The sequence below is a fragment of the Gossypium hirsutum genome, chromosome D06 (genome assembly GCF_007990345.1).
Source record: "Gossypium hirsutum isolate 1008001.06 chromosome D06, Gossypium_hirsutum_v2.1, whole genome shotgun sequence".
NCBI classification, from domain to species: Eukaryota; Viridiplantae; Streptophyta; class Magnoliopsida; order Malvales; family Malvaceae; genus Gossypium; species Gossypium hirsutum.
Genome location: NC_053442.1, coordinates 33768811 through 33783375, shown reverse-complemented (window position 1 = coordinate 33783375; position 14565 = coordinate 33768811). Strand labels below are relative to the sequence as shown.

Here is a 14565-nt window from a genome sequence, read left to right as displayed (position 1 = left end):
GCCCTTCTGGCAAGTCTAGGTTTTCTTTTTTTTCAATAGTTTTTTGGTTTGACAGCTGAGTTTTCCAGTGTTGTGAATAATCTTCTCTTTCTATTCTTCACGTATAACGACCATGGAATCTGACTTTGCAGCCCTATCCCTTGATGACGAAGAGGAAGAAATCCTGTAAGTGGAAGGAGAAATAGAATCGGTAAGTGCAGAAGAAGATTTAATTCTAGTTGGGTGTTTCCTTACAGCCAGTATCATCCATTACCCAGCAATGAAAAGTACTATGGCTAACTTATGGCATCCAATCAAGGGGATTCAAATTAGAGATCTGGGGGAAAAGAGGTATATTTTTAAATTTTTTCACATTATGGATATGGAGAGAGTTATTAAAGGGTCCCCTTGGACATTTAATAACCATCTGCTGATTCTGCATAAGTTGTAATGGGGAGAGGACCCACTCAGAATTCCATTAATTTCATCACCTTTTTGGGTACAAGTTCATGAGGCTCCCATTGGTTTTTACTCTGAAAGTTTAGCCATGCAATTAGGAAATTTTATTGGAACTTTCCAGGAGTATGATAGTTCTAATTTAGGGAAAGAAAATATGAATTATATGCGGATTAGAGTACACATTGATATCTGTTGCCCTCTCAAAAGGAAAAAACAGATTAAGTTTAAGAATATGTGTTCTTATGTCAGATTTAAGTATGAGAGATTAACTCTCTTTTGCTTTTTCTGTGGCCGGTTAGGGCATAACGATTCCTTTTGCAAAGTAAAAATAGAAGTTGGGGTTGAAATAGAAGAAACGGGATGGGATCTATCTTTGCGGGCACAGTCAAGGAGAGCCCAAGCAATGCGCAATGCCTGGTTAAGGGAGGAGGGAGGATCAGTAGGCAAAAATAATAGAGATGAATTCAGGAGTGATAGAGATTGGAGGAAAGTAGGAAAATTTGAGAATAGTCCGGATCCAATTCTAGGTTTTAATCTGGAAGGTAACGGGCTTTACGCAGAGCTAGGAAGTTCAAGGAAGCTAATTGGTAATAATAACATGGAGATGGAGCATGATTTGGAGAATGAGCTGATTGTAGGAGAGGAGGGGAAAAAGAGGACTAGAGGGGAAATGGAAGAAAGTATGGAGGCAGGAGGGAGGAATAGGAGAAGGGCTGAATCTAACCATTTGTTATCAGCGGCTGCCAAGAGGCAAGCCGACCGGTCGCAATGAAAATCTTAAGCTGGAATGTCCGAGGTTAGGGAATCCTCGGACAGTTCGACGACTTCCCCATTCGCTGAAGCAACATCATCCCCAAGTGACCTTCTTAATGGAGACAAAATTAAACAAAAATAAAATGGAAAAAGTTTAAAGAAGGTGTGGGTTTCAGTTTGGCATTGATGTTGACTCGATTCGATCGAAAAGTGGACTAAGTTTGGCATGGCAAGAAAATGTTAACATTAAACTACAAAGCTTTTCAAACCGACATATTGATGTGTTTATTGAAGAAGGAGAGGAAGGGAAAATATGGAGACTTACAGGTTTTTATGGATCCCCTTATTCACAAGACAGGGATGCAGCATGGAATCTGTTGAGGCAATTACGGAATCAGGGAGAATATCCTTGGCTGGTTTGCGAGGATTTTAATGAAATCTTATATGGTTTCGAAAAGAAATGTGGATTACCTAGGGAGGAAAGAAGAATAGAGGCATTTAGACAAGTTTTAGAAGATTGTAATCTAGTTGATTTGGGATATTCTGGCAGATGGTTCACATGGGAGAGAGGGAACTTAATTGAAACAAATATTCAGGAGAGACTTGACAGAGGTGTTGTAACGGAGCAATGGAGCGACTTATTCCCAAACAATCTAGTACGACATCTTCCACATTCATTCTCGGACCATTGTCCAATTCTTTTAGATACGGCTTACAAGAATGGAGAGAGGGCAAAAAGGAACTTCAAGTTTGAAGCGTGGTGGGTACTAGAAGAAACATTCTTTAGTGAAACTAAAAGAATTTGGGAAAATTCTACATGAGATCTTATAAACAAGCTGGAGATCCTCAAAAAAGGGTTGGAGAAGTGGGGAGTTAAAATCCAACAGAATAGGAAAATGAAAACAGAGGGTTTGACTTCAAAACTGATAGCATTACTTGAAGAAGACAGAAGTGATGAGAATCTGGCAGAGATTATTGATACAAAAATCCATCTGAACTTTGAGATTGAAAAAGACGAGAGTTACTGGAAACAGAGGGCCCGAATTAATTGGCTAAAGCTAGGGGACAAAAATACAGCTTTCTTCCACAAGCAAGCATCACAAAGAAGAAAACTTAATCAGATACATAAATTGCAGTCAGAAGACGGAAGGGAAACAGATGAGTGGAAGGAAAAGGAGGAAATTGCTAGATTGTATTTTCAAAAATTGTTTAATACAGGAGGACAAAATCATTGCGATAGAATCCTAACAGGTATTGAAGGCCGTATCACAGAGGAAGACAATAAGACTTTAAAGGCAAGATACACAAAGGAAGAGATACTGGAAGCGCTTTCAGGAATGGGACCTACAAAAGCTCTAGGAGATGACGGTTTTCCAGCCCTGTTTTATCAAAAGTGTTGGCCAATTGTTGGAGAGGATGTAACCAATTTTTGTCTTCAGAGGTTAAACGAAGGTATGGATTTACATTCAATCAATAAAACAAACATTGTGCTTATTCCAAAAGTCCCAAATCCCTCAAGGATTACTCAGTTTTGACCAATTAGTTTATGCAATGTGATTTACAAGCTGATAGCGAAAGTTATTGCTAGACGACTCAGAGGAGTAATGCATAAATGTATTGATTTAGCTCAAAGCGCTTTTGTCCCAGGAAGGCTGATTTCGGATAATGTCTTACTTGAGTATGAAATCTTACATACTCTAAAACTCAAGAGGGTGGGGAAAAAAGGATTCATGACTATCAAACTTGATATGAGTAGAGCATACGATAGAGTCGAATGGGGCTTTGTGGAAGGGGTAATAAAAAAGTTGGGTTTTGATCCAGGATGGGTTGATTCAATTTTGAAATGTGTCTCGACGGTCTCATATGAGGTGATTATCAATGGCAACAGAGGGCAAACGATAATTCCATCTAGAGGAATCAGACAAGGTGACCCTCTCAGTCCGTTCCTATTTCTGTTCCGTTCAGAAGGTCTATCGAGTTTAATGCGGCTTGCAAAAGAAGAAAGTATCCTTAGAAGAGTTAAAGCAAGTCAAAGAGGACCAGCTATCTCACATTTACTCTTTGTCGATGATTGTATTTTATTTGCAGAAGCTTCAGAAAGGGGGGCACATGCTTTAAAACAGATTCTAAAGGAATATGAATTGAGCTCAGGGCAATGTGTGAATTATGAAAAATCGGCTGTTTTCTTCAATACAAACACAGAAGAGCATATAAGGGGTAATGTCTCAATGATCCTAGGAGTTAGAAGAGCGAATGATATAGAGAGATACCTAAGGCTTCCTAGTATGGTGGGAAAAAGGAAGAAAATATCTTTTCAAAGTTTGAAAGATAGACTCAAACAAAGGATTGATAATTGGAGTACAAGGTTTCTATCCCAAGGAGGTAATGAAGTTTTTATTAAAGCGATCTTACAAGCTATCCCAACGTATTCAATGTCGTGTTTTCTACTCCCTAAGACCCTATGTACGGATCTGGAAAGAATTGTTGCTAATTTTTAGTGGCGTAAGAAATGGAATAAAAAGAGTATCCATTGGTGTACCTGGGAGAATCTTTGCTTATTAAAAGAAAATTGTGGTCTTGGTTTCTGAAATTTTACGAAGTTTAATATTTCTTTATTAGCGAAACAGGGTTGGCGTCTTGTTAATTACCCAGATTCATTATTAGCTCGTGTTTTGAAATCAAAGTATTATCCCAATTCAGATTTCTTGAAAGCTCGTCTAGGAAATTTACCTTCACTTATCTGGAGAAGTGTTTGGTCTGCGAAAGATCTGCTTGAAAAAGGTCTATGCTGGAGAGTGGGTCGAGGTGATAGGATTTCCATCTGTGATGATCTGTGGTTACCAGGAAAAGAAATGGTTAGAATACCGAATCAAGAAGTGAATGGTAATTTTGAATTTGTCTCAGAGTTGATTGAACTAAGTAAAAGAAACGAGTTTTATTTTATTTTATTTTGTTTATTTATTAGGCCCAATTTATTTCTGGATAAGCACGAGTTTTATTTTACTTTATTTTGTTTATTTATTAGGCCCAATTTGCTTCTTTGTTTCCAGACTTTCTTATGTAAGGCCTTGGGCCATTCTCATTTGTTCACGATTTATTTATATAAATCCAGTCAATTTAATAAAAAAAAAGTCTTTTATAAATGGTCATAGCTACAGTCGATCAAAAATAATAAATAATAATAATCATAGCTACAAATTTTCAGAACCGAAATGGTACTCGCTTTGCTAGTTGCTTCACTCGGTATATAGATGATGGCCCTCTTTTCTCTAGCAAGAAGGCTCCAGAGAATTCACTCTCAGATCCTATCCCCATTTTTCCTTCAGCATCCTGCCACTGTTCCCTCACCTTTTCCTTCTCCCTCAGTTCACCAACTTTATTTGTTCTCTTTGGCATTTCATCAAACATTCTTCATATCCTCTCAAACACCAGTAGTGACCTCTAATTTCTCCACGCTCCAATCCCTTTCAAGCCAAACTCTAAACTACCCATTCGAGATCACTCCACCACTAAACCATGATCCTGGTCCGCAGGAACCAGCTCTTCTTCATTTGCTCAAACGGGTTGCCCATTGTAGCTCTGAAACTGAGGCCATGGCTTCCCTTGACGAGTCTGGGATCAATGCAACTCTAGGCTTGGTGTGTTCAGTGATTTGGACATTGAGAGAAGAGTGGAGACTGGCGTTTTTGGCTTTTAAGTGGGGTGAAAAATGGGGAAGTAGCGGTGAAAAAACATATGAGTTGATGATATGGGTGTTGGGAAATCATAGGAAGTTTAACATGGCCTGGTGTTTGATTCGCGACTTATATCGTTCTTCTATGGATACAAGACGGGCAATGTTTGTTATGATTGATAGGTGAGCCTCAGCTTGCTTTTCCTTTCATTGTCTAGACTTGGTTTTGTGGCTATGTTTGTTTAGCATGCAAGTGGTTGTAAATATTCCTCTGTTCTTTGGATACACAAGATTTTTCTTTACGATATTACATGTATGACACAAATACTACATCAAGGTGAAAGAGCAAAACAATGACAAAGCCCTGTATTAAGTCAAGAATAACCATCTAAAGTTGAACTTACTTGAGACTGAAAGGTCCCAAGCCTCCATCTTACTGCTTAGGCAAGGCCTCATTCGCACATTTAGGATCTTCATCAATGTGAATTAAGTTGCGAACTTAGTTATAACGTTGCTAATAAGCATAGTGATTGTGCTTGTGTATTATAAATATCTCGGTAACTCTATGTTGCAACGCTTTCTAAAAAATGTGCGCTTTTCAGGTCAATAAATCTATAATTATAAGCTTGTTGTTGGAACTAAATTCCTTGTGATCTATCCAGAGTCATTAAGGGCGCAAGGTGCACTCAAGGCACTAGAAACCTTATGTTGCTTCCGAGACAGAAGGCACAGCAAAAAAACACTTGTTTGAGTGAATACTATGCATATTTATATTTAAAATTCCTTTTTCCTTTATTTTAGCCAGTGTGCACCTTACCACGTAGTCTTAAGTTTATTGTTGAAATCACTAGAGAACTAGAGAATTTAATATTGTCCAGTTTTTACTATTAGACCTAAGAGTTTAAGGGTCAAAGATGAAAATAAAAGAAATGCAAGTGAAATTCCATCAAAGCAGCTTCTTCTTCATTTTTTTTTTTGCCTATTGCCTTAAAGAAAAGCACAACTAGGTGCACCAGACATGCATATGATCAAATATGCCTTGTCTGAAAAGGACAGGCACTTTTGTTGTGTAGCTATGGAACAGCGCTGTGACTAACACATGCCTTGACAACACTGGATCTATTTTGTTGCATTCATTCCCTCCTTCCACCCCCGTTTCTTTGCTTTTTGGTCATGTTCCCCTTTGTATTCATTTCAGTTAATTTAGTAATAGGTTGCATGGATAACAGTGTTCCAATTGATTGTTTCTGTTATAGTTTCAAAACTTCATAATTTGTTTATTTTTCTCCTTTCAAGTTCTGATTTTTGACCACTTGAGTCCTCTGCAGTTTGTCTAGTGAATTCTCCTGTATTGATGTCCTATCTTGGTGGACTGAGATCCTTGCTTCTTTTTTCTCTCACACTTTTCAGTGTGCATTTGCATTATTTTAAAACTGTTGTAAGTTAGATCTCCAAAGCAAGAAACCAAGGCTTCCTAGGGTTTCCACTGGAGTTAACATTTTACTCTCCATTATATCATTTCACAAACATTCATGCAAGGCATATAATTTGTTAACATTTTGTTCTTATATACTGTTTGTTCCTTTTTCATTTCATTTGGCGTCAATTAGATATGCAGCTGCAAGTGATCCATGCATGGCTATTCAAACTTTTCATACTATGGAGAAGTTCAGAATGAGTCCGGACGAAGAAGCGTTCAGTACCCTCCTAAAGGCTCTATGTAGATATGGCAACATTGAAGAGGCTGAAGAGATAATGCTTGTAAATAAGAAGCTCTTCCCACTGGATGCTGATGGCTTCAACATTATTCTCAATGGTTGGTGTAATGTTTTGGTTGATGTAATTGAAGCAAAGAGAGTTTGGAGAGAAATGTCAGAATACTGCATTATACCAAATGCTACCTCTTATACTCACATGATTTCTTGTTTCTCAAAAGTTGGAAATCTCTTTGACTCACTGCGGCTCTATGATGAAATGAAGAAAAGAGGCTGGGATCCAGGCATTGAGGTGTACAATTCCCTGGTGTATGTCCTGGCTCGCGAAAATTGCTTAAATGAAGCTTATAACATCCTCAAGAAAATGAAAAAATCTGGGTTGCCGCCAGATTCTGCCACTTACGATGCAATGATACGTCCTCTTTGTGAATCAGAGAAGGTAGAAGAGGCAAGAAATATTTTGTCCATCATGAAAGAAGAGAATCTTAGCCCAACCATGGAAACCTACCATGCATTTCTTCATAGTGTAGGTATTGAAGGAACTTTGGAAATTCTTGACTGTATGAAGGCTGGCAGTTTAGGTCCTACTGGTGATACCTTCCTCTTTATTCTCGGGAAGTTTCTCAAAGTGGAGCAACCTGAGCATGCGTTGAAGATTTGGGCAGAAATGAAGCGTTTTGAGGTACTCCCTGATTCACGTCATTACATAATATTAGTGAAAGGGCTAGCAACATCTGGATGGTTAGTTAAAGCCAGGGAATACTATGATGAGATGAGATCTTGTGGATTTTTGGAAGACCCCAAGCTTAAGAAGCTATTGGAGGAACCAAAGCAACATAGTGGCAGTATGAGACAGAGAGGTCGAATAGAGATTAAGAGAAGTAAACAATTAAATGAAAGGAAAGGCAAGAAATCAGGCCAGAAGAAAAAGGTCAATGCTGATAAAAGATGAAGAAGACATGAGGAAATGGTACTATTTGAAAGTCTAAATGTGTGAAACTGAAAATTCCTTCCATTCTCTTAATATGTTTTAAATCTGAAGGTTGACCATTCGGGGATACCGATTGCTTCTTTGAAATAGATGGAGTCTGTAAAAGGGATACTGGGGCTATTTCAGATGTAGAGAGTGAGGACTGACAGTGGTAGATGTGTGGTTCAGCTTAAGGTCTAAGGATGATATAAGAAGATCTTTAATCCACCATGACCTCAACCAAATCTTGGTGAAGCCTAAAAGAAAAGAGTTCCAGGGCCGGTGGCTAAAAACAGCATCATAGCAGGTGAACTCACATAATTTGTGTTGATCTGTCTGCTTTAAGAATCGTTTGTTTGTTTGTTTGGACAGAATTGAGTTTAATACATAATAACCATTTTGGACTTGAGAAACAAACTATTAAAACCGAGGTGATGAGGTTGCTCAAAGCGCTTGATTATAGAATGTTCCCGACATTTGAAAGATGCGTTTCAGATATTTATGGAGATGGTTTAGTCTCAGAGGTGTAGAATATTTGGGGTTACCTGTTCAATCAGTGTGGCTTATACAATTGATGCTTGGGAAAACTGAATGCTTTTTAGCACTGACCTTATAGGCCTCCTATGCAGTTTTGTACATTTATTACCTAGCTAAACTTCATAACAGAATTACATGGTAATTGACACTTGGGATTTCTTTATATATTTAGTCACCTAGAAAAAATGTAAAAAAAGGAATTGCATCCCTGGGTTCCCCTGGATTGGATGTTTTATTTTCTTGGACGAGAGCAAGCTCAACTTCAAATAAACAAGACCGTGTAAATCATATTATATAATTTGAGACTTGAGGTTTCCAATAATTTATACCTGCGGCTTCTAACTGAAACCTGTTTTTTCCTATCTTTTTTTTTTGGGATAATTTCTTTTTAACTTCCCAACTATATTAAAAAAAAATTGTGAAGAATATTTTAAAAAAATTTCAAGATTATTATACCATAAGGTGGGTAAAACTATTTGTGTAATAAAATTGAAATGTATAAAAATATTCAAATAGAACTTTGGTTAAAAGAAAAGATTTTATAGATGCTTGTAGCATACTATAACCTTTTTTTCAAATAAGAAAGCGATAAAAGTATTCTCATAATAATATAACTCATTTAAAATATATAAGGTTATTTTAGTAATTTTCTTAATTGAGTTGGTGTCGAGTTAACTCGTAACATCAATTTAGTCACACACTTAAATAATAATATAGTATATTTAATGTGTTAAAATAATAAATAATGAATATTTAAGAAGTGAATCCAATTTTGATATTTATCATTTTAATTTTTTTAAATCTCTATATATTATTTTCAATAAATGTAATAAGGTATATGCCATATATACATGTGAATATATCTATAAAAAAGAGAGAGCAAATACATGTTATAAAATTATAAAAATTTAATATTCAAAGTTTTAAATATTAAATAAATAAAATAAATATGAAAATCAGTAGAAACATAATTTTTTAATAATGTTCAATAGTTTACTTTAATAAATATATTTTGTTTTTGAAAAGAAAAAAATATCATGATAGAAACGTTAAAATGTCGGTACACCTCATCGCACTGCTAAAAAGTACTTTTGGCGATTATAACTCATGGATTCATATATGAGAAGCAAATTTGGGTTGAAAAAGGTTGAAAATATACCTTAAACGATCTAGAAAACATTGGTATGGAGTTGGTGTTGAAATACGTGTTGAAGCCCCATAAATTTTGGGATATTTTTTAAAAGTTATTTAGGTAGATAAATCCTATAATAATCAATTGAGATTTAAGATTTTTTAGGAATATTTTATTTTATCTTTTAGTAGTTTACTAGAATAAGAGAATTAATTTCCCAGTTATGTGAGACTTTTCTCTATTTATATTCAATTTTTTTACTTAATAAAATGATAATAGTTTGATTGAACTCTCTTAAAAATTTTCATGGCATCTGAGTTGGGTTAAATCTTCAGTAACACCATGGCTAAAACAACCTTCACTGGAGATAATAGATCCAGTAACCAAACAGAGATAGAAAGTTTTGATGTCAGAACAACTATCGAGAGTGCAAATTGTGAGCAGCAAAGTTCTCTGGAAGGGTCTTCATTCATTAAGGAACAACTAGAGCATCTATATAACCTTTTTCAGTCACAGTTTCAGAGGAATTCTTCTATTCCTAATTCATTAAATAGTCCTTCTTGCTCCTTTGCTAAATCAGATACTGATTCTTCTATTTTTTTCAGTGTTAAGCCTTGTAAAACATACACGTGGATCGTTGATTCTAGAGCTAGTGATCACATGACTAATAGTCATTTCCTTTTCTCAACTTACACACCTTGTACAGGAAACAAAAAGGTCAAAGTAGCAGATGGGTCATTCTCGGCAATAGCAAGGAAAGACACTATTAAAATTTCACCTTCCTTAATTTTACATGATGTTTTACATGTGCCAAATCAAGCTTGTAATCTCATATCTATCAGTAAATTATCCAGCCCTCGAATTGTTGTGTTATATTTGACTCCTCTATGTGTAAATTTTAAGACGTGGTCTCGAGGAAGATTATTGACAGTGCTAAAGAACCTGGTGGAATTTACTTTCTTGATGACGACTATCTAAGTCGACCAGCAACTACTATATGTTTGAACCCTGTTTCTAATTTTGATAAGGTTATGATTTGACATTATAGGCTTGGACATCCTAATTTTTACTATTTAAGGTATTTGTTACCTAATCTGTTTAAAAATAAAAGTTTTCATATTACCGTGAATTTTGTGAATTGGCTAAACATCATTGTTCATTTTTTCCACCTCAAAAATATAAAGCTTCCAAACCTTTTTTGTTTATTCATAGTGATGTTTGGGGACCTTCGAGAGTCTCAACTTTTTCAGAAAAACGTTGGTTTGTCACATTTATTGATGATCATACTCGCATTTGTTTGGTGTTTTTATTAAAAGAAAAGTCTGAAGTTAAAGATGTGTTTTAGTCTTTTTATGCTATGGTGAAAATACAATTTGGTGTGAAAATAAAAATATTTCTGAGTGACAATAGAAATGAATTTTTTTAATGGCCGATTCGGTGTTTTCTTAATCAATCATGGAATAGTCCACCAAATGTTCTTGTACAAATACACCACAACATAATAGAGTTGTGGAAAAAAAACCGTCATCTTTTAAAAATAACTAGAGCCTTGATGTTCACTAGTCAAGTACCACGTTATCTTTGGGGAGAGGCCTTATTAATGACTACATATCTTATTAATAGAATCCCATAAAACTCTAAACTATAAAACTCCTTTCAGTCTTTTTAAATATAACTTTCCTAACCTAAATTGATCGCAGATTTACCTCTTCGAGTTTTTGGGTGTAGTGTTTTTGTTCATCTTCACAACCAGGGTAAACTAGCTCCTAAAGTAAAAAAAAAAATTAGTTTCTCAACCAGGGTAAACCAGGGGAATGGTCGAGAAGGTGAAAAAATTGGATTTCAACACTGATAGTGGATCAAGGGGTCGTTAGGCGCGTATGATAGTGTTCATCAACCTAGAGAAGCTGCTGGTTTCTCAAGTTTTAATAAATGGGAAACTCTAACGTATAGAATGTGGTAGGTATGGTCATCTCAAGGAAGCTTGTCCACAGACTCCCAAAGAGGCAATCAGATCAGGGGAGAAAAATCCAGTGTCGGAAAAACACCGTTCGACAGAGGGTTTGAAGATCGGGAATGATTATGGCTCTTGGATGCTTGTGGAAAAGAGGACCAGGCGCAACCCCCGTGACCAAAATAGTTTTGGAAAATCAGGATATGGGGAGAAATCTAAGGGATTTTAACAATTGATTCTCTTGAATTAATGCTTTAAAAATTGATTCTCTTGAATTGGGGAGTGATTTGAGGAAGGATAAGAACCATTGCCTGTGAAAAGAAATGGGAAAGAACTACAATGAGGGATTTTAACATGAATGATGGGGCCCACAAAAGAAATGGGGGATTGGTTTTTCATGCAGAGCAGTCAACGGTGCATGACAAGGCCAGGTCATTTTCAAAGAAAAAAAGCCCTAAGCATTCGGCTGGCCAAAAATCTAGGCAGAACAGAGGGCCCAATGGAATGCTGGAGCAAACACGGCCTCTAAATGGCCCTTCGGTTTCATCGCTTTAGGCAGCTGAAAATGGGAACACGCAAACAAATCAGAATTCAGCTGAAATTATTTCGAAGGTCTTACAAGAATAAAAAAGCGTAGGGGGTTTTGGGCCACGGGTTTTCGGAGCAAAATGGGGGTGTTTTAAATGACCTTGCATACATTGGAGAAGCTGTTGGGCTAGAATCTCATGGAATTATTAGTCAGATTTCTTTTAACCCTCCTATTAATTTTGAATGCAACGTACCTTTCTCTTTTTCTGTTTCAGGTAATTCACTATCGGGTAAATAGGCTCTCATGCCAACTGAACAAATTGATGGTGTTAAGACCCATTTTAATCCAACTTTTGAAGGACTTGAAGGCGATGTAACTAGGAGTGAGCAAAACTCGATTCGACTCGAAAAAATCAAAAAAAAAATTCGTATTTCGAGTTAAACGATGTAGCTAGGAGTGAGCAAAACTTGATTCGACTCGGAAAAATAAAAAAAAATCGTATTTCGAGTTAAACGAATCGAGTTATTCGAGTTATTCGAGTTAATCGAGTTATTCGAATCAACTCGATTTTTTTTTAAATTTCGAGTTCGAATCGAGTTGAGTTTTCGAATTCGAATAACTCGAATAATTCGAATAATTTGAATATCAAACTATAATATTTTACATTTTTACCCCAAACTCCCAAATCTTTTTACTTTTCCATTAAAACTTTTACTCCTTCCCACTTTTCCCCCAAAACTTTTACTCCCCTCCCCTCCCAACCCCCCAATCTACCCAAAATTCATTTCCCACCAAAATTTTACTCTCTCAATTACTTTTTCTCAAAATTTTACTCCCAAAAACCCTCAAAACATTTTATTTTCCCCCAAAATTTTTACTCTCTCCCACTTTTTCCCTAAAACTTTTATTCTCTTCCTCTCCCACCTCTCATCTACCCCAAACCCTCCCCCCTCTAATTTTTTTAATATTTTCCCTCTAAAATTTTACTTCCCCCTATTTACTTTCCCTCAAACTTTTATTCCCCAAAACTTTTTATTTCCCCCCTAAACTTTTACTTCTCACCATTTACTCTCAAATAAAAAATCAAAATTATCCAAAAAAAATCACTAAACATAAATAGTAATAATTTTATTTATATCTACTATTTATATTATTAAATTAAATTTCACATTTTATATTATTTATATTATTGAATTGTTTAGTCATATTGAATATTTATATTAAAATTGAATTATTAATTATGCCATAAAATATTCTTGTTAAAATTTTATATTGGTATCAATTTCACATTTTATTTTTAAAATAAATTTTATTAAAAAAAATCATATTTTTACATTTAATATATTTTTAATTCCAAAATACATAGTGACAAGAATATGAAGATAATTGAAACAACTAAGCAAGCAAAGAAGCTAACGAGTATATAAAAAATTAATAAATAAATTATGAGGTGATGAAAGTTAATAAAAAATTTGATTAAGGTAGACAAATTTTATTACGATGGGTGACAGTGGTTACAAGGACCCCAAATTATTTTTTAAAATTTAACTCGAACAAATATATTCGATTCGATTCGATTCGAATTCCATCTCACTCGACTCAATTCGAGAAAATTTCAAATAAAGTTAGGATAATGAGATTCAAAAACTCGATTAACTCGAAATTTTTTTTTCGATTCGATCAAATGCTCACCTTTAGATATAACCCAGTTGACCGAAGGCGTCTTGGACCCAGGTAAGAATTCTGCAATGATTTTTAGAGATATTCTCAACAAAAATTGTCTGGGTTTGCTGTCAGGTATAACACAGACTACAAGAGGTTCTTCTTCAGACCTACAAGTGGTTCTTCTTCAAACGCTAAAAATAAGAGAACTATTGACACAAAAAATGAAATGCAATGAGTAGCAATTCCAGACTCGAATGGGGTTTTTGCCTATCAATAATAAGGTTATGTTTCCAAAATTTTTAATTTTTTAGTCATGAATTTTACGATTTTCTCATGGAATTTTCAGGGTTGTGGTAGCATTCGGATTTTTTCGCGAATATAACTTAGACTATGAGCTGGATATTGTTAGTTTACTTGAACCAAGAGTTAGTGGTGTCAAATCAAGTTTTAGTATTCTCATCGGGTTGAAGCGGTAGGTTATTCATGGGGTATTTGGCTAGATGGAAAGATATCGTTTAGCTTGAGGTGGTCCATAGTCATCCTCAGTTTATTCTAACTTGCATTCGGTCTGTTTATTCTACTTTACCGGATTTCATTTCTTTTGTGTATGGGAGCCCAAATCGGCCAAAGCAGAAAGATCTTTGGAAGGATTTGAGGTTGCAATTCTGTTGGGTAACGTTCCTTGGATTGCTATTGGTGACTTTAATACAATCTTATCTTCTACTGAAAAAATTGGTGGTATGTCTAGTGGGAAAAGATGTCCTCACTTTGGTGAATTTGTGGACATGGCTGAGTTCAACGATTTAGATTTCAAGGGTCCTCCCTTTACCTGGCACAGAGGTGGTCTTTTTGAAAGACTGAATCGAGCGTTGCATGCAAATTGGGTGCGTAAGTTTCTGAATTACTTGGTTACTCATCTTTTTAAGATTAAGTTAGATCACAAACCCCTTTTTCTTTCTTTAAATTTGGATTTGAATTTTCCTAGAGGACACAACCCTTTTGGTTTTTGGCTGGGTGGGTTGAATATATTAATTTTGGGAATTTCGTGGGTGCAAATTGGAATTTTAGCGAAGATATGTCTAATGAGTTGAACAAGCTTATAAATGGTTTAAAAGATTGGAATAAATCGGTTTACGACCATATCACCACTCGGAAGAAGAACCTGATTAATAAATTAGCTATTATTTAGCGATGCATGG

At 35.6% G+C, this 14565-nt stretch overlaps 1 protein-coding gene across 1 annotated transcript; it reads left to right on the top strand.

Moving 5' to 3' along the window:
* Positions 1-4319: 4319 nt before the first annotated feature.
* Positions 4320-8410, top strand: LOC107901687 (pentatricopeptide repeat-containing protein At1g80880, mitochondrial). Its single transcript, XM_016827772.2, has 2 exons — positions 4320-5047; positions 6475-8410. The coding sequence occupies exons 1-2, from the start codon at positions 4443-4445 to the stop codon at positions 7529-7531; spliced, it is 1662 nt and encodes a 553-aa protein (XP_016683261.1). The 5' UTR covers positions 4320-4442; the 3' UTR covers positions 7532-8410.
* Positions 8411-14565: the final 6155 nt, after the last annotated feature.

Coding starts and splice junctions, on each gene's coding strand:
- LOC107901687 (XM_016827772.2), top strand. CDS start 4,443: ATGATGGCCCTCTTTTCTCTAGCAAGAAGGCTCCAGAGAATTCACTCT. Junction 5,048..6,474: donor ATGTTTGTTATGATTGATAG/GTGAGCCTCAGC, acceptor GGCGTCAATTAG/ATATGCAGCTGCAAGTGATC.